The 19,863-nt window shown below is 29.6% G+C and overlaps 3 protein-coding genes across 4 annotated transcripts; all 3 read left to right on the top strand.

Moving 5' to 3' along the window:
* The first annotated feature begins 1,303 nt into the window (after positions 1 to 1,303).
* LOC100799688 (tubulin alpha chain) lies at positions 1,304 to 3,721 on the top strand. Its single transcript, XM_003536522.5, has 4 exons — positions 1,304 to 1,509; positions 2,079 to 2,313; positions 2,412 to 2,782; positions 2,903 to 3,721. The coding sequence occupies exons 1-4, from the start codon at positions 1,417 to 1,419 to the stop codon at positions 3,551 to 3,553; spliced, it is 1,350 nt and encodes a 449-aa protein (XP_003536570.1). The 5' UTR covers positions 1,304 to 1,416; the 3' UTR covers positions 3,554 to 3,721.
* Positions 3,722 to 5,003: 1,282 nt separating this feature from the next.
* LOC100798293 (acetylornithine aminotransferase, mitochondrial) lies at positions 5,004 to 8,897 on the top strand. 2 transcript variants are annotated; one of them, XM_003536519.4, is made up of 4 exons: positions 5,004 to 5,198; positions 5,426 to 5,871; positions 7,335 to 7,769; positions 8,165 to 8,897. In XM_003536519.4, the coding sequence occupies exons 2-4, from the start codon at positions 5,443 to 5,445 to the stop codon at positions 8,690 to 8,692; spliced, it is 1,392 nt and encodes a 463-aa protein (XP_003536567.1). In that variant the 5' UTR covers positions 5,004 to 5,198; positions 5,426 to 5,442; the 3' UTR covers positions 8,693 to 8,897. The 2 variants fall into 2 exon arrangements, with proteins under 2 accessions (XP_003536567.1, XP_014618874.1); XM_014763388.2 differs by lacking the exon at positions 5,004 to 5,198 and adding an exon at positions 5,205 to 5,338.
* Positions 8,898 to 14,641: 5,744 nt separating this feature from the next.
* Positions 14,642 to 19,857, top strand: LOC100795817 (amino acid permease 6). The gene is made up of 7 exons (XM_003535628.5): positions 14,642 to 14,719; positions 14,966 to 15,199; positions 16,893 to 16,986; positions 17,156 to 17,370; positions 18,071 to 18,213; positions 18,365 to 18,592; positions 19,289 to 19,857. The coding sequence occupies exons 1-7, from the start codon at positions 14,647 to 14,649 to the stop codon at positions 19,688 to 19,690; spliced, it is 1,389 nt and encodes a 462-aa protein (XP_003535676.1). The 5' UTR covers positions 14,642 to 14,646; the 3' UTR covers positions 19,691 to 19,857.
* The last annotated feature ends 6 nt before the right edge of the window (positions 19,858 to 19,863 follow it).

The following is a 19,863-nucleotide window of genomic DNA, read 5'->3' as shown; positions in this document are numbered from 1 at the left end:
ATTTGAAAGAAAAAAAGAGGTTTATTTTTTTTCTGTGCAAGTAAAATCTAAGAATTCAAATTGGGTTTTATTATTATAACAAAAATGATAATTTTTTTTTGCATCTTATGATATCATGAGATCCACTAAAGATGCTTTAAGCAATACATTATAATCTAAGGATTAAGAAAAACATCATTGGGATCATCTTAAAAAGTTCACACCAGTCATGACTTCTTGGATAGGTTCATTAGAGAGGTTTTCTCATGCAACAAGCTACACTAGGAAAAAAGTAATGAAACTTCAATATCTATAACTATTAATAGCAAAAAAAAAAAAAACTCATGTTTTTGTTAAATTAATTTAGATGCAAACATGAAAACATGTGTAGTATCACAATTCACAAGTTTAACCTCCAACAAATATCATACAATAGTTTATATTAGTAGTTTATTATGATGAGGTCTAACTTAATTGATTGGACAATATGTGTGAATATTATAAATTTTTATTTTCATGTTTAATTTCTAAGAATAAAGAATATTAATAATTTATTTTTTAAAAAGTTCGAACAATTCATCAAACAAGAGATAGACAAGTAAGAGTATTGATTAACTCTTAAATATATAATCCATCCATCTAATGCATGTTTGAATTCCTTTGATACTTGTGGACTCAATCTACATTTGAGAGACTTGCCATTGATTTTTCAAACATGCTTCTAATATTTGATCTAAACAAAGATTGAAAGTAAAAAAAATTTAATTTCATGTTAGTTTTTTCTATCATTCTCTTAAAATAATTTTAAGATAAACTTATTAGACGAGAGATTAACTTACGAGTTATTTTTTATTTTTAGCATTCATTTTATTAAGATTTAATGAATATTTACTATTATATGTGTTATGTGTTATGGGTTTGTGGTTTTTTTCTTTTTATATATTTTGTGGGCCCGTCACCTATTATTATAAAAATTAATAAATATTGTGATTGACCATCTATAATTTTTTTTGACGAAGGGGGAATCTACTAATTAAATGATAATGTGTTTGAAAAATTAAACTAAACTTACCGTTGTTCTCTTTTGCCATGTTGGTAATTTTGAAAATCCTAATAGTACTCCACAAAACAAACGGCAGAGTTTTGGACTGGCCTCGGGCGGCAAAAAATATTTTAAAATTCAAAAAATGAAAAGATGGGGAACTAACCCTGGTTAGCAAGTTGGGTTACGTTAGATAGAGACAGCTCACGCACCCTGAACCAACCCTGGTTACAGATAACGACAGCACAGCGACCCCATATATATATCTCCCTATAAAACCAATCCCATATCCTACGAACGCTCCTCACTTGCAGAATTCAAAGAAGGCGTCTTCATAAACGCCTTTATTCTCCGTTTCCGTTTCCTTCCCGGAATTCGATTTTTCATCTCTGAAAATGAGAGAGTGCATCTCGATCCACATTGGTCAGGCCGGTATCCAGGTCGGAAATGCTTGCTGGGAGCTCTACTGTCTTGAGCACGGCATCGGGGTAAGTCTTCAATCTCAAGATATTTTGATTCAGATCTGTGTTGTCAAAGGCTTGTTACCTGCACTTTCTTTCTTCATATTTCTATTATTTCTCAGATCTAAAGAACTTTGAACGTTATTTTCAAAATTTCAGACGTTTATGATTTTTCTCTTAGATTAATGCGTCTTTGAACTCCCACATGTTGGCATTGTGCTTTAATTCACGTGTTTTTTCCGTCTGTCCTGCCAGATCTGTTTTGTTTTTGCACTTTCTAAATCGTTTATGCATGTTGTTGTTCGGATCTATATGAGTAGCTAGGTAATAAATTTCATTAGATCGTTCTGATTTAATCGTTTTATTTTGAGGTTAAATTTTATGTTTGTGCTTCTAGAGTTGTAGATGTTATTTTTTCTATATTTTTGAACAATTAAAAGTAGTTTCTCTAAAATCAGTTTACGATCAATTACGTATGAACTCATTTCTCCTTTTATTTTCGCTCTATTTTATAGGCAACGTGAATTTTTAATGCGATTTAAAAATATTTATCTATGGAAAGTGGATGCTTATAATTTGTTTCTATTTCTATGCAGCCCGATGGGCAAATGCCAAGTGACAAAACAGTTGGCGGAGGTGATGATGCTTTCAACACTTTCTTCAGTGAGACTGGTGCTGGAAAGCACGTGCCACGTGCCGTCTTTGTAGATCTTGAGCCCACTGTTATTGATGAAGTGAGGACCGGAACTTACCGCCAGCTTTTCCACCCAGAGCAGCTCATCAGCGGCAAAGAAGATGCCGCCAACAACTTTGCCCGTGGTCATTATACCAGTAAGTCACACCATTTATCATACTTTATTTCCTAATGTTGTTAGTAATATAATTTCATATACCTAATGATATGTTGTACTTGTTTGGTGCCTTATCAGTTGGGAAAGAGATCGTTGATCTGTGCTTGGACCGCATCAGAAAGCTTGCTGACAACTGCACTGGACTCCAAGGGTTCTTAGTATTCAATGCCGTTGGTGGAGGAACTGGTTCTGGACTTGGTTCCCTTCTGTTGGAGCGTCTCTCCGTTGATTATGGCAAGAAATCCAAGCTTGGTTTCACTGTCTACCCCTCCCCTCAGGTCTCCACCTCCGTTGTTGAGCCATACAACAGTGTCCTCTCCACCCACTCTCTCTTGGAGCACACCGATGTTGCTGTCCTTTTGGATAATGAAGCCATCTATGACATCTGTAGGCGCTCCCTTGACATTGAACGTCCTACCTACACCAACCTCAACCGTCTTGTTTCTCAGGTAATGATATGCATATGTTGATATATGTGATTCCTTGTAATCATTAGTGATTAATATCAACTAACTTGTTATACTTTTCTGTGTATTAATTAATTGGTGTTTCTTTGTTTTGGGGTTCAGGTGATTTCTTCTTTGACTGCTTCCCTGAGGTTTGATGGGGCCCTGAATGTGGATGTGACTGAATTCCAGACCAACTTGGTCCCATATCCCAGAATCCATTTCATGCTTTCCTCCTATGCTCCAGTTATCTCTGCTGAGAAGGCCTACCATGAACAGCTTTCAGTGGCTGAAATTACCAACAGTGCTTTCGAGCCATCGTCCATGATGGCCAAGTGTGACCCTCGCCACGGAAAGTACATGGCATGTTGCCTGATGTACCGTGGTGACGTTGTGCCCAAAGATGTGAATGCTGCTGTTGCCACCATCAAGACCAAGAGGACAATTCAGTTTGTGGATTGGTGCCCTACTGGTTTCAAGTGTGGTATTAACTACCAGCCCCCTACTGTTGTTCCTGGAGGTGATCTTGCCAAGGTGCAGAGGGCAGTTTGCATGATTTCAAACTCCACCAGTGTGGCTGAGGTGTTTGGTCGCATTGACCACAAGTTTGATCTCATGTATGCCAAGCGTGCCTTCGTCCATTGGTACGTGGGTGAGGGTATGGAAGAAGGTGAATTTTCAGAAGCCCGTGAGGATCTTGCAGCCCTCGAGAAGGATTATGAAGAAGTGGGTGCTGAGTCTGGTGAGGGCCAGGATGAGGACGAAGACTACTAGAATCTACTTCAGATTCTTGTTCTTGTGGTCTTTTTCTGTTGTTGTGTTTGATGTTCAGATGTACCAGTACCGTTGTGGGTTTTAATTTGGATGCATTGTTTTTATGCTTCGCTGCTTCTGTTACAGACCCAAACGGAATGGCAATATATATTTTGACCATTGTCTGAACTACTATTTTGTTTTAGCTGTGTTAATTATTGACTTTTTTTCTTTTCGATTAAGTGTGGTACTTTTTCGGAACTTAAGGGCCAAAAATTTGATTGTAGAGGAGAGGAGTTTTGAGATCCCCTTCCTTTAGGAAATGAGAAAAAAAAATAGAAAAGAAACGAGATTTTTAAAATTCTTAAAAACGTTTTTGCTTTTGTTGAAGAAATCCTAAATCCCAAGATTTTTTGTTTTTGTAGAGCGGAGTAGCTTCTATATTTTGTTTTTATCAGTGTAGTTATTTATTTGAATATTGCACACAAATTATCCATTACTATTTTTAGTATCTGGATTTGGGTGTGTATTTTTTAGTTCTTAAAATTTAAAAATATTTTTTAATATTCGAATTTTGATGACTTATTTTTGTAATCTTTGACCCAGTAAATTAATAGTTTATGGAAATTTATTACTTTATAATAATTTTAAAATACAAATTCAAACAATTAAAAAATAAAAAATTATTTCATGACAATTAAAAATTGATTAATTTTTTTTAATAAAAAAATTACATTTTAAATAGTGCTAAAAAGTCATCTCATAATGCTAAAAATTGATTGACTTCAGTTGCTATTCTATCAACAACATGATTGAGTGATAGACAATAATAATCCTTTAAGCATGTAATTTACGTGTTCTAGTCCAAGATTGTGCATAGAAATTTTTTTGAGGAGAAATTAACTCCTTAGATAAATTACATCAGATTGATTCTTGACTCTCTCAATCAATGATATCCTAGGTTTATTAAAAAAATAAAAGCTTCCATTACTCTTGCATCATTAAACTACTCAATATGTAAAAAAAATTAAATGTAAAATTCAATTTAGAAAGAAATGAAAAAATAAATAGAAAGTATATATATATTTATTATGAAATTACTTCTATTTTGTTTTTAATATATATATATAGAGAGAGAGAATGGTATTTAATTTTTTAATATTAAATTATTTTGGTTGACAGTATATAACATGTTTAAAAATATATATAAATAAAGAGGTACCAAACGCACAAGTAGGCCCAAAGATGACATATTATCCTATGGTAAAAAAAATACCCCTCAGTGAAAAACAAATAAGACGAAAAAAAGTGAAAAAAATAAGAATATAAGTATATTTAATAGAGGAGAGAAGAAAAATAAAATATTGTTTGATCCATTAATAATTTTTATTTTATTTTTTACATATTTCCATCCACATATTTATTTTCCATTTCATTTAAATCAAACACTTCTATTTCTTCTTATGTTTTTCACCTCTTCCTGTTTCTATTTACATTTTCAATTTCCATTCACTCTATTTATTTTTACCTATTCTTTATTACCAAACTGACGTTAGTGGCCAAAACCCCTCTTGCGAAGATAGGCAAGGAAGTAAGGAAGCGTACGTAATTCCACTCACACTCGGTTTAGCGAAGCGAGGAAAGCCCCAATTTGCTTCATTATCAGGTAATAACTCGCTCTTCATCAATTTTTCTTCAACCTAATACTCTACTCTTCTTTCAATTCAATTTCTCCATTCTTATTTGCTTTCCCAGGAAATTTAGTAAATGCACGAGTTTTTTCAGTTTTGTTTTGAATAAATAGAGGTGACCAGAAAATTCTTGCTATTAGTGGAGTGTCTGAAATTTAAACTATATGGCAAGCTGATTTTTTTTTGGTTTGGTTTGTTTCAGCAAAACGAAAAAGTGCAATGGGTGCAGTTTACTTTTCTCAATCATGTTACAAACCTAGGCAAATTTTCAATTTGGAGAGAGAAAGCACTTTGGTGGGAAGATGTCCTGTTGTTCAGATTAGATGCCGGAGGGTTGTGAGTGCGTGTCTTAACGTGGATGTTGATGCACCTAATACAGGGAATACAACATCGGAGAAGAAGAAAACTAAGGATGTGATCGAGATGGAAGGGATGTATTTGGTTGGGACATATGCAAGAACACCAGTGGTACTTGAGAGGGGGGAAGGTTGTAAGTTGTATGATGTTGAAGGGAATGAATATTTAGATTTGAGTGCTGGGATTGCTGTCAATGCACTAGGCCATGGGGATGCAGACTGGTTGAAAGCTGTTGTTGAGCAAGCCGGCACCCTTACTCATACCAGCAATATATTCCACACAATTCCTCAGGTTTGAGCATGTTATTATTTTTGTTTGTCTTATATATTATATATCAATGTCTTCATTTGTCTTAAATATGGGCATATGGGCATACAATGAGTTGTGTATTTGTATCTAAGTTGTTTTTATGTCATCTTTAATTTGTGTAGATATCATGAAAAAAGTTTGGATTAAGACACTAGTTTTCTTGGAAACAATTAAGCCGGGCAACAAATTTACTAGTATTTATTTCACAACTGTTTATATATATATATATATATATATATATATATATATATATAATTTCAGCTTACATTTTAAAGCCTTTTTCTACCTTTTTTTGATCTTATGAGGGTATGCATAATTTTGTGAATGTCAGGGTTGGAGCATTGGAGGTGGGATTGGTGATTTAATTATTTATGATTGCTCAATGTGGTGTGTATCAACTATTATTTTGGCTTTAAAAGAGATTCTGAAAGTAATACTTTAGCTGACTTTATAATAACAAAGAGTTGGATAGAAAATTGCGTGCACTTAAGTTTTTTTGAAAAAAGGTATAGGAGTTAGGAATTTTTACCAATGATTGGCAAGAAAACTTTAGATTTGATGGTGGAACATGGTTCTCTTAATGGTGATTTATCATAGCTTCTGGAAAAGTTAATTTTCAGGATTGAGTACTTGTTTTATATTGTACTACAATTCACTGAATGAAGAGAAACTCAGTTATTGTTATCAAGCTTTAGTAAACTTAAGAGTATAGTGCTTATGAAATTTTGAGTTTCTATAAACTAGAATTTGTCTAGAACTCTGGCAGGGAAAGGAAAACTAAACCACTTTATAATAATGAAAAACAGGTCCAAAATGAAACATAGTGTACATTACATTGTCAACACTTAAGCTTTCTATGAATATCTCTCTCTCTCTATATATATATATATATATATATATATATATTTTAATTTACAATTTGAAGGACTTTATTAGTAATCCTAAGTTATTAGTTTCATAAGGTGTTAAATGATTTATTTACATTCCTTTCCAATTTCAGACTCAACTGTTCATAGAATCCAGTGTATTGTATTCTTCCCCATATCAAATTTCTTCCTTCCCCTGAATGTATGGCTTTATATGAATCCTCCCTTCTTTACTCGATAGATTTTAAGATTTCAGTTACATACTTCATTGCGCTTTGGAGATTGCCATTGTTCATTTGGTTTTGTAATGTCACTCTTTCATTGTACCCACATCATGAAAAGGAAAGAAAGCAACTTGTTCATTTTCTGCTTTATCCAATAAGTATATGGTTGTAATGTTATTGTGCATGTCTATATCATAGCTTTATATATTTTTTTTTTATCTATTTCTTTGTAATTGTTTATAGTTGCTCCATTATGCTTTACTTTGGTTTATTTCTTGTAAAAGCATGTAAGGTGTCTGCACAGTGTTGCATTCTACCTTTATCTGTTTCTATAATTATTTTGGCATTGATGCAGGTAGAACTTGCAAAGCGTCTTGTGGCTTCTTCTTTTGCTGATCGTGTATTCTTTGCAAATTCTGGAACTGAGGCAAATGAAGCAGCTATCAAATTTGCAAGAAAGTATCAGAGGCACACAACTTCTAACGGGAAAGTTCCAGCAACAGAGTTCATAGCTTTTAGTAACTGCTTCCATGGAAGAACCCTGGGTGCACTTGCTTTGACTAGTAAAGTGCAATACAGAATGCCTTTTGAACCTGTTATGCCTGGAGTGACCTTTTTAGAGTATGGAAATGCTCAGGCTGCAGTTGAATTAATTAAGCAGGGCAAGATTGCTGCAGTTTTTGTTGAGCCCATCCAAGGAGAAGGTGGAATTTACAGTGCTACAAAAGAATTTCTACAGTCTCTACGTAATGCTTGTGATGAAACTGGGGCACTTCTTGTGTTTGATGAGGTATCAAATATCTAATATTGATATGTAACAGTCAAAGACACAAAATTGGTTATATATATATATATATATATATATATATATATATATATATTCCTTTTAGTTGCTTTAAGATGCTTCCAAAAAGATTGTCTGATATATTACTCTTGATGGCATTGTCACTTGAAATGGTTGGTTGGTTGGTTTATTTTATCTATGCCCTTTTAATAATTGATAGTGAGAAGAATGAGATTGCCTAGTACCATGACCTTCTAGTAAATCCACAAAAATTTCTTAATTCAGAGTGACAAAGTATGGCTGTCATATTTTGAAGTATATTTATAACATATATTTAATTATTCTATTTGGTTGTTAATTTTATTCTATTTAACCATGATATGCTTTCTGTGATTTTGTAGGTTCAATGTGGTTTAGGTAGATCAGGGTTTCTCTGGGCCCATGAGGCATATGGTGTCTTCCCGGATATGATGACCCTTGCGAAGCCTCTTGCTGGAGGCCTACCTATTGGAGCACTCTTAGTGACTGAGAGAGTTGCTTCTGCTATAAATTATGGTGATCATGGAAGCACTTTTGCTGGAAGCCCTCTAGTTTGTAGTGCTGCTCTTGCTGTTTTGGATAAAATATCAAAACCTGATTTCCTGTCATCTGTATCTAAGAAAGGCCTCTACTTCAAAGAACTACTTAGGGAAAAGTTAGGAGAAAACCGGCATGTGAAAGAAATTCGTGGTGTTGGGCTAATCATAGGAATAGATTTAGATGTACCTGCATCACCCCTCGTAGATGCATGCCGGAGTTCTGGCCTCCTAGTGTTAACTGCTGGAAAAGGAAATGTTGTCAGGCTAGTCCCGCCATTGATCATAACAGAGAAGGAGCTAGAGCAAGCGGCTGGCATTTTGTGCCAAACTTTACCAGTTCTTGATAACTAGGAGTGTAGGAGAAAGAGTATTGGCCTTACTTTGCTAGCGAAATAGAACATATTTGGTGGTGTATTGTTGAGTAGCTGAGTCACAGATGGTGTTGCCTAACTTACCAGATTCTGTGGATAAAATAAGGCTTCTAATAATATAGCAGCTAAGGAATCATCAATATCATCACCTAAGTCACATGAATTCCCAGTAGGGTTATATATTATATTGAACTTGTGTCTTACCCTCTAGCTAGGCATATAACTATAGTATGACTTCAAATATCTTGAGAGGTTCTAGGGGAATGGATAAGACCAGTTCAAAATGTCTTACCGAACAATAATATCAAAATGAAAACTCTAACTGAAAGAGACCGAATAATAAATATGAAAACTTCAGTTAACTGTTTAAAATTACCTCTTTACATTAGGTCATTTTTGTGTGTTTTACCATACACTAAGTGTCTATTTCAAACAACGTTGAATGCATACAATACGTGCATTATGAGAGAATATCATGTCAAAGTATATAAAACACGTTGAAGCCATTCCTTAGTTGCTTCACTTTGACGTCCATCTGGAAAGGATGTACGTGAAAGCAAACTGAGATAAATCACCCTAGTTTGAACCATGACAGCATTTTATTTTTTTGGTGAATAACCATGAAAGCATTTGAATATATGTGACTATAAAAATCGATCATCTTTTATAATTTGATAAATACATAGATTAAAGACCTTATTTTTATATTAAAATAAAAGTTTGACTTTTATGCACTGTTAATATAAAAATTTATACAGTTAATTAATCCAAAATCATCTTAAATACAACTTTAAAATAGTTAGTATAAAAATCTATGTATATCTATGATTAAATTTTACATTATTAGTATTTAAACTAAATTCTTAAAATATTTATAACAATAATTGTATGATTACCAATTTGTTAAGTACCAGCATTTTAAAAGTTACTATCGTTGTGGTTGTTACCTTTTACCATCATTATAGTGGAATATGCCTTATTTCATGCATAAGTTTTCTATAGTTGTGGTGTCACTTATATTTTAACAAATCAAATGACCCCAAGTCTTAAATTTAAATAAAACATTTAATGAATAGAATGCCAAATTTTAAATAAATAAAACATTGAACTAATTTTAATATTCAAATAAAAATTAGGACTTAATAAATATTTAAACAAGATATTAATTTCATTTTGGAGTTAATTGTAATAGTATTAAGTGCTTGTTTGGTTGTGGGGGAAGAAATTACTATTCATGAGTAGATTTTCAAAAAATAATGTACATTTGAGATCTCTTTCTCTCAACTTTAATTTATTATTATTTTTCATTCTTTTTTCTCCCACACAATCAAAATCACCCAAGATTCATAGATAACAAAACACAAAGGACAAGGTTGATGCGCCACGAAATCAATGGATCACTTAGAAGCAAATGAAGTAGAATAAGATGTGTCTTATCAATTTGATGAGAAAGAAGTATCTTAGAAGTTAGAACATCCAATGGAACAACTCATTTTTTGTGATTCCAATGAGTCCTACATTTACACATCACCCTTCTACGTTTTTTTCTCAGTACAAATAACTCTAAGCACTTAATCTCTACAATGATTCCACCAAAAAACTTACATCATTAAAAATGCTAAAGCATCGGTGCTTCAAGAAGCAACTGGTGTGCTGATAAATAAAATAAAAAGCAACTTTGCTTCCGAAGCATAATTGCTTCCCAGGCCACCGATATGGATGTTCTTATCAATTGGTTGAAATGTCACATGTGACTAAATCATATTTATAATTCACGTGACTTGCAAATTGATGATGAAGAAGTGATATCGCCCATTGTTCATCAAATTAGGAGCATATGGACGAAGATGACAAAGTGGATTATTTGAAAGAAAAAAATGGAGATAGAATGTGAAAATGATAAATATGTATAAAGTTTTGAATAAATTTAGGTAATTTGTTTGATGAGTTATATTTTATTTGGTTTATTTTTTTATTATTGAGTTATTTATCATGCTATTACTTCAATATTCTTAATTTTTTTGAATTGCTACTATAATGATTATTAGATTATGTTAGATTTTTTTAATTGCAATTTTGCTTTCTCTTTAAATGATTCATACCTTTCATTACAATAATTCACATGCTTTCGTTAAATGATTAAACCTTACATACCTTTTTAAAATTCTCTCACAGAATTAAACTTTTTACTTAATTATTTTTTATAACAGAATTTGTTATTATATATTTAAAAAGTTCATATTATAAACATACTTATTTTTTAAGAAATTCAAATATAAAAATGAAAACCATTAACTTTTCAACCCCCACCTTCACAGTTCACACCAACATGTATGATATGTTATTTTATATAAAAAAGTATTATTATTATTATATAATACAAAAAATATTAAATATCTAATTTCTTACGATATTAAAATATTTAATATTATGCATTAAATAAATAAAAAATCATCTTTTTATTTTTTAAGAAGTTAAAATATAAAAATGAAAACCATTAACTTTTCAACCCCCACCTTCACGGTTCACACCAACATGTATGATATATGTTATTTTAAGTCTCCAAAAAAAAAATTCCATCTTTTTTTTCATTTAATGCATACTATTAAACATTTTTAATATCGTAAGAAATTAGATATTAAATATTTTTTTGTATTATATATATATATATATATATATATATATATATAATACTTTCTTTTATATAAATATTTTTCAACTCGTACTGTAGCATTTGTCTTAATTTAAACTATTTTATGATAAACTCATCTCTTAAAACATTATTTGATAATGCGCATGTAAATAAAATAAATACCAATATAACTAATCTTCCAGAATTGGTAAATATTGCATTGGATCACCTTTTCTAAAAAAGATTACTATAATAGAAAATTCAAAAAAGTCCACATGATATTTTTGGTAAGCAATTAATAACGTTTGCTGTTCTTCCAATTAAAATGATACTAGTAACTCGTAAAAAAGAGAAAATTATTTTTCTTTTGATTGATAATTACTTTGTTCTCTTTGAATGAAAACCATTAACTTTTCAACCCCCACCTTCACAGTTCACACCAACACGTTAAGTCTCCAAAAAAATTTCACCTTTTTTTCATCATTTTCTTCTTAAGTTCTTTAAACATACTTATTTTTTAATAAATTAAATTATAAAAATGAAAACCATTAACTTTTCAATCCCCACCTTCACGGTTCACACCAACACGTATGTTATTATATATATTTAAAAAGTTCATATTATAAACATACTTATTTTTTAAGAAATTAAAATATAAAAATGAAAACCATTAACTTTTCAACCCAACATGTATGATATGTTATTTTAAGTCTCCAAAAAAAAAATTCCATCTTTTTTTTCATCATTTTATTCTTAATTTTTGTGTTAAGGATAATGGTCAAAGTTCATTTAATGCATACTATTAAATATTTTTAATATCGTAAGAAATTAGATATTAAATATTTTTTTGTATTATATAATAATAATAATACTTTCTTTTTATATAGATATTTTTAACTCGTACTGTAACATTTGTCTTAGTTTAAACGAATTTATGATAAACTCATCTCTTAAAACATTATTTGATAATGTGCATGTAAATAAAATAAATACCAATATAATTAATCTTCCACAATTGGTAAATACTTCATTGGATCACCTTTTCTAAAAACGATTACTATAATAGAAGAATTCAAAAAAGTCCACATGATATTTTTGGTAAGCAATTAATAACGTTTGATGTTCTTCCAATTAAAATGATACTAGTAACTCGTAAAAAAGAGAAAATTGTTTTTCTTTTGATTGATAATTACTTTTTCTTTTTGTTTTTACTTGGATTTGATCTTACATATTGAGATTTGAGAATGAGAACGGAAGTCAAACCAAGCTCCTCTACTAGTAAGAAAATAATAATAATTATGGACAGTTAGTTATTGCAACAACTTTGTAAACCTACCAAGTCATTAAAATATGATTTTTTTTCAATCTTATTTTTCTAATTTACAGTATCATTTATGTTTTTTTTTTCATCATATCGCATTAACTGTTGCATAGTTGCATCTATTATTTTTACTGTATTCTCTGTATCTTTCTTTAAAACAATTGAACGACAATAAACAAGTTGAAGTGGAAGAAGAACTATAAACAAACAAATACTATTTCAACAACAACAAAAAAATACTACTATTAGCGTGACTCCATAGACCATTCAAAATCTCGGTTAAATTCTAAATTAATTAGAATCTCATTTTCTTGATGAATTCAGGGTTAAAAAAACACCCTATCTTCATGCCTACAATGTTACATAACATTTGAAGTAAAAAAAATACGTTAAATTATTATTATTTCCTATAATTATTATGTAGGTTGAATTAAATTCTCTAATTTTTAAAATTTATTTAATTTGTTCATTTCATTTAAATTAAACTGATAGCATTGATAAATGTATATTTTGTGATGATTTAAAATTATTTAATGATAATTTTAAAATGTCATAAAATATGATGCCTTAACATTTTTGACCTAATTTAAATGATAAAATTAAATTGAATTGTTTTAAAAAATTGAATGACCAAATTGAACACCTAAAAAATTAGAAGATAAAATTGAATTAAAAAACAAATTAAATCAAAAAACCAATTTAACAAAAAAAGCTACACAGCATTTAAGTGAAGTCAGAATTAATTAATACTTGCTAAAACAATGTCTCGAATTACTATAAATCTGTTTACCTTTTGACGTTTTTTACTTTTCTATTGTGATATAAAATGAACATTAAATTTATACTGCAATCAAGTTTATAAATTAAATGATTTTTAAGTAATAAATTAATGAAGTTCTGTAAAAAAAAGCAATAAAATAATTACGTTATTCAAATTTTTAAATATATTAAATGAAATAATTAATTTAAATTTTGTTTAGTAAAAAAAAATTATTTTTGATAGTTTTTCTACAACTGTTTCGTTAAGGAAACTAATTAATAATAATTTAAAAATTATTCAAATATTAAAAAAGGACCTTTTTATATAAAATTTAACGTTTTAGGAAATATTCCAATTCCCATATTTATAATATCTCTTAACATTTTCAAAACACACACATACACACAATAGGAACAGTTTTAAAATAAGAGAACAATGAATCTATGTAATTATATATAATAGTGAATAATTTTTTTAATTTTGATTATTTAAATATAATTTTTTCGATATATATTATTAATATCCTCCATTAGATATAATCATTCTCAAGTTGTGTTTGTTTTAAAAAAATGTTCAAGTTCTGTGGGCTTATTATGAGGGCATACTCACTTTATGAGTAATTAAGTACTCAGTCAGAAAAAATAGTCTTTCTAGCTTTTTGTTTTTTTTGTTTTCCTTTAAAATAATAATCCATTTAGTTTTTTTTAACTATTTTTTCCAACAATACCCCTATATGCAATTAATAAATACTTGTATTGAAAAAATATATTTATCTCAAAAATAAGTTAATAGAGAGTAGAATGCATTATTTGTTATTAGAGGACATTGAGATAATTAATGATAAAAGTAGCTGAAAAACTAGGGATATTATTGTTAATATTTGTATCAATTAGATATTTCTTAATTTGTATGTATGATCTTAAAAGACTATTATTATTTTAGAATAAAGAGAGTATTTAATACAGTTGAATAATCAGAATTCAAGATTTATCTTTTAGGGTATCAATAAAAATTAAACATTGAAAGAGTACTATAATAATTTAATTTAAGGATTTATATTAATTATTTTTGTTTTTATTAATCAAGTGCCTTATAAAAAAAATGGGGCCGTTGGTTACATTTTAAAGCCCTGAGTCAGCTTTACTGGTTATGATAAGGACAATGAGTGTTGGACTATAAGAAGACAAGGGCAGTGTAGAGACAATATCAGTGGATAGAGAAATGACCATGGAATCGCAAGCAAATGGTGTACACAGCTCTAAACATGATGATGATGGTCGCTTAAAACGAAGAGGTTTAGTATCTTATCTCAAACTTTGTACATGAAAATATTATTATATGATCCCATATCACCATTTCTTTATGGTCTCCACGTAACAATGTTATATGTTATGCAGAGATTATCTCGAATCATAACAATCCCTGTACATGTAATAATTTTTCCTGTTAATTAGTAGTAGTAGTAGTAGTATTTGTTTAACACATTATTATGTCATGTGAATTAACTTTTGCAATGGTGTGTATGTGCATGTGCATGAAGGAACATGGTTAACTGCGACTTCACACATAGTGACGGCTGTTATTGGGTCTGGGGTCCTATCACTGGCATGGGCCGTTGCTCAGTTGGGCTGGATTGCTGGGCCTGCCATTCTGACAATCTTTTCTGTCATCACTGTCTTCACTTCTTCTCTGCTCAGCGATTGTTATAGGTACCCTGACTCTGTTCATGGAACCAGAAACCATAACTACAGGGAGATGGTAAAAAATATTCTAGGTAATTTCAAATTTTGTGGTTCTCATTTCTCAGTACATGTATTTGGAACTGTTTTGCTTTTTGAGTTTTCTCAGAGTAATTTCACATTCTCACCCCCTTAGAAGTCATAGACCAATTTCATTTTCTTGTGATTTTGGCAGAGAAAGAGGTACGGGACCACATAATTTTTATTTTTAGTAATATTTTCCTACATCGATAGTATTTTAAAATAAAAAAATAATGCTTCTAAGAGTATCTCCAATAAAAGTATTTTCATGTACTTTTAACGATCTTAACCTTTTTTTTTTCTTTTGAGTAGATGATATGATGTTATTTATATAAATAATAATTATTTAATAAATTTTTATCATAAATAATATTTTTAATTTTTATATGATCTGTAAAATTAAATTAATTATTTATTTAAACAATTTTAAACATTAAAGTAAATTTTATGTAAAATATTTAAATTTATGTGTGAAATTGAAAGACTCATAAAATTATAATAAATAACGTATTTAAATAACTATGCATGTATAGATAAATGCTCTAAGATAATGAATGTATGCATTAATTAATTTATAAATATATATTTAATTTTTTGTTGGGTTTATCATTTGAATGTTTTGAAAACTGGAATAGTCTTTTTGACCAGCAATACATTTACAGTTTCAACTTTCAAGTTTCAAGGTCTACCAAAAGCTAAAATTTGACAGAATTAAATGTTCTGAACCTGACTGAATACTGTATTTAATACTTATCTTATTTAGATAAACTTCTTCGTAACATTTATAAAATTAATTTATCTTATAAAACAAAATTAATTTATACACTTTATTTTTTATAGAAACTCTCTCACTTAAATTCTCAGAAAATAGAATGCATAAATTGATTTTAACCTATAAAACAAATTTATTTTATTTTACTAGTGTTTAAAAGTAAATTTATGTAAATAAGACTTAAATACTTTGTGTTGTACCAATATTTATAAATACACATAAAATATAAATTTAAAATACAAGCATTTGAAACCTTTTTTTTAATAATTAATAACTATTTTTAATGATAATTTATCAATATCTTACAGTAGTACTACTTAATATATTTTTTTGTCTTGTAGTTTTTCTCTTTCTATTTTTTTCAAATATGTAATTTTAATTTTTTTATTTTTTAATAAAAATATTTTAACTCTTATTTTTTTAAAAATCATAATTTTAATCATTTTAATTTTTAATTAAGATATTTTATTCTTTCACTTTTAAAAACCTACTATTTTGATTTCTAGGTAAATTTTAGACTTAACTGAGTATTTTTTAATTATTTTTTTAATCAATTAAACTTATTAGTAATTAAATAATTTTAAATATGTTTATTATATAGATAATAAATAAATACGTGATAGTGAACATTTATATAATATATAAATTAACATTTGAAATTTGTCATGGGAACTAAAATTATATATTTTTAAAAATAAAATATCTTAATTAAAAATTGAAGAACTAAAATTAGTAAATTTTAAAAAGATAAGAGATGAAATTATTCAATTAAAAATATATGAAAGGATTAAAATTATAGCTTTGAGAAGATGAAAGATCAAAAATTATATTTTAGTCTATTTTTTTATAAAATATTTTTTTTTCAGTTGGTCATTTTCTTTTGAAGTTGATTGTTGCATTAATGGATTGCAATCTTTGAGTATGCTTGTTTCCAGGAGGACGTAAATACCTGTTTTGTGGATTGGCCCAGTTCGCAAATCTGATTGGAACAGGCATTGGATACACCGTTACTGCATCCATTAGCATGGTGTAAGAACTTACAAAAATCTTCAACTGATTTGTAAAGCCCCGAGAAAGGAAATAATGTATTTTCTTTGCCACATTATAGTATCGTAGTATTTGCATGTTATGTTTTATTATATTATTAAAATCCTAGTACGTGTTTCTTAGATATTGTTGATTGTTGTTTTTTAACCAGGGCTGTCATAAGATCGAATTGCTTTCACAAGTATGGGCACGAAGCGAAGTGTCATACATCAAATTACCCATATATGACCATCTTTGCGGTCATACAGATTTTATTAAGCCAAATCCCTGATTTCCAGGAACTCTCAGGCCTCTCTATTATTGCTGCCGTCATGTCTTTTGGTTATTCTTCCATAGGCATTGGTCTCTCCATAGCCAAAATTGCAGGTTTGGCATTGCATTTGATTCACACAATTTTTATAATATAGTACATTGTAATCTCAAACACTATCAAAGTACGAATAAATAATGCATGCACTTTTTACACTGTTATTTTGTATGATACTATATATATTGATTGTCTAAAATATTTATATGTTTTATTGATAATTATTTTTTTGATAAATTTGATTGATTATTTTTAATGTGATTTTTTTCAGTTATATATTTTTTTTCATTAAGACCGTAGCTAATTGACTTTGTAAGTTGAAAGAATTTAGTTGACATATACTGTGTAAAAAAATTATACTTTTAATTAATAAAAAATAATCTTTAAAATATCTTCTAAGATATTTTTTATAAAAATTAATAAATTTATCCTGAATGGTTGGATGAAAATATAAAAAATCTTTATAAAGGTCGGTGCATATATTATTCATATTTTATTTATTCAAATTGAAATAGTATAATAATTAATCGGTTTTAATATTTTTATGGAGTTTTTAATATTTTATTATGTTTATAATGTTTAATACTCATTTAAGGGACTTTTACTTGTTTTTTTAGCCAGTTTACTTTGTTTTTAATGTCATGTTCTTATTATCTATTTTTATTTTTTAATTACAAATCTTTTACCTTATCTAACACTTAAATCTTACATTAAACTAATACATATTGAAATGTTTTGCATCGTTCTGGAACATAAAAGGAGGAAACGATGCCAAGACAAGTCTAACGGGGCTCATCGTTGGAGAAGACGTGACAAGCCAGGAGAAACTATGGAACACTTTCCAAGCAATTGGAAACATTGCTTTTGCATACGCCTTCAGTCAAGTACTTGTTGAGATACAGGCAAGCTATCTTAGGCAAAATTGGTGCTTTTTAATTACATTTCAATTTGTTAGTTTTTTTTTTCTCTTTTCAAAAGGACACATTAAAATCAATCTTAGTTAACATTTAAGAATTCTCTAAGCTAATTTCAATTTGTTTTTATCTTCAACAGGACACGTTAAAATCAAGCCCACCAGAAAATCAAGCCATGAAAAAGGCAACCCTTGCTGGATGCTCGATCACCTCACTGTTTTATATGTTATGTGGCCTATTAGGCTATGCAGCATTCGGGAACAAGGCACCCGGAAACTTCTTAACAGGATTTGGGTTTTATGAACCATATTGGCTTGTTGACATTGGTAATGTCTTCGTATTTGTTCATTTAGTGGGCGCCTACCAGGTAACTATTTTATCAACAAAAGTTGCTAACTGAACGTTATGATGATGCACGGAGAAAAAGAAAGAGTAAAATTAATTATTTAGTATCATAGATCACTTTATAAAAAAAGGCTTAATCGTAATTTTGATCTTCTAGATATCATAAATATGCAATTTTGATTTGAGTGTAAAAATTAGATCTTCTATATATTGTAATTGTTTGGTCACTCTATCGAGCTTCCATTAAATATGTATTATATTTTGCTAACAAACTAACATGTTGTATGACACATATGTCGATGTGATTCAATTGACTATTTAATCAATTAGAATTGTGATATCAAGAGAACAAAAAATATAATTAAGTCATGTCCACATGTATTAAGAACAAGCACCCACAATATCGTCGATGTGTCATCATCTAATGACATATCATTATATCTTATTAAAATAAGACTGATGAAGTGATCAAAAGTGCACAAATGCAATATTTGGAGTATCCAATTTGTGCAATTAGAATCCGGAGATTAAAATAGCATAATTGCGATCATGAAGCGCCAAAAATTCAACTCAGCCTATAAAAAACTAAATATTTTTCATGATTTTAATAATCATCGACCAATGTAGTCTATCAAAATCAACATTATCAGTCAATTTGATTTCTGGCGTTACCAAATCAGTTAACTAAATTATGAATTTGCACTTTGTGTGTATACAGGTATTCACACAACCAGTTTTCCAGCTTGTGGAAACTTGGGTTGCGAAGCGTTGGCCTGAAAGCAACTTCATGGGAAAAGAATATCGTGTTGGCAAGTTCAGATTCAATGGATTCAGGATGATATGGAGGACAGTGTACGTGATTTTCACAGCAGTGGTTGCTATGATACTTCCCTTCTTCAACAGCATTGTGGGTTTGCTTGGAGCTATTTCCTTCTTTCCTTTGACAGTGTATTTTCCAACAGAGATGTATCTGGTGCAGGCTAAAGTGCCCAAGTTTTCTCTGGTCTGGATTGGGGTCAAAATTCTAAGTGGCTTCTGCTTGATTGTCACTCTTGTTGCTGCAGCTGGATCAATCCAAGGAATCATCGCAGACCTTAAAATCTATGAGCCCTTCAAGTAAATATCCTTTGTGTAGTTTAGCTCTTTGGATGAACAATGGTTTGTGGCTAAGTTTGTGGTCATTATTGATCAGTTGTTTGGATAAACTTTCTTTCAAGTGTTTTCATAATATATACTTTTATAATGGATCGATAAGAATGCTTTTAGATCCTAGAAAATTTTAAATTGCTTTTT

Source organism: Glycine max, chromosome 10 (assembly GCF_000004515.6).
Source record: "Glycine max cultivar Williams 82 chromosome 10, Glycine_max_v4.0, whole genome shotgun sequence".
NCBI classification, from domain to species: Eukaryota; Viridiplantae; Streptophyta; class Magnoliopsida; order Fabales; family Fabaceae; genus Glycine; species Glycine max.
Note: the sequence above shows the minus strand (reverse complement) of the source record. Positions and strands in the feature narration are given on the sequence as shown.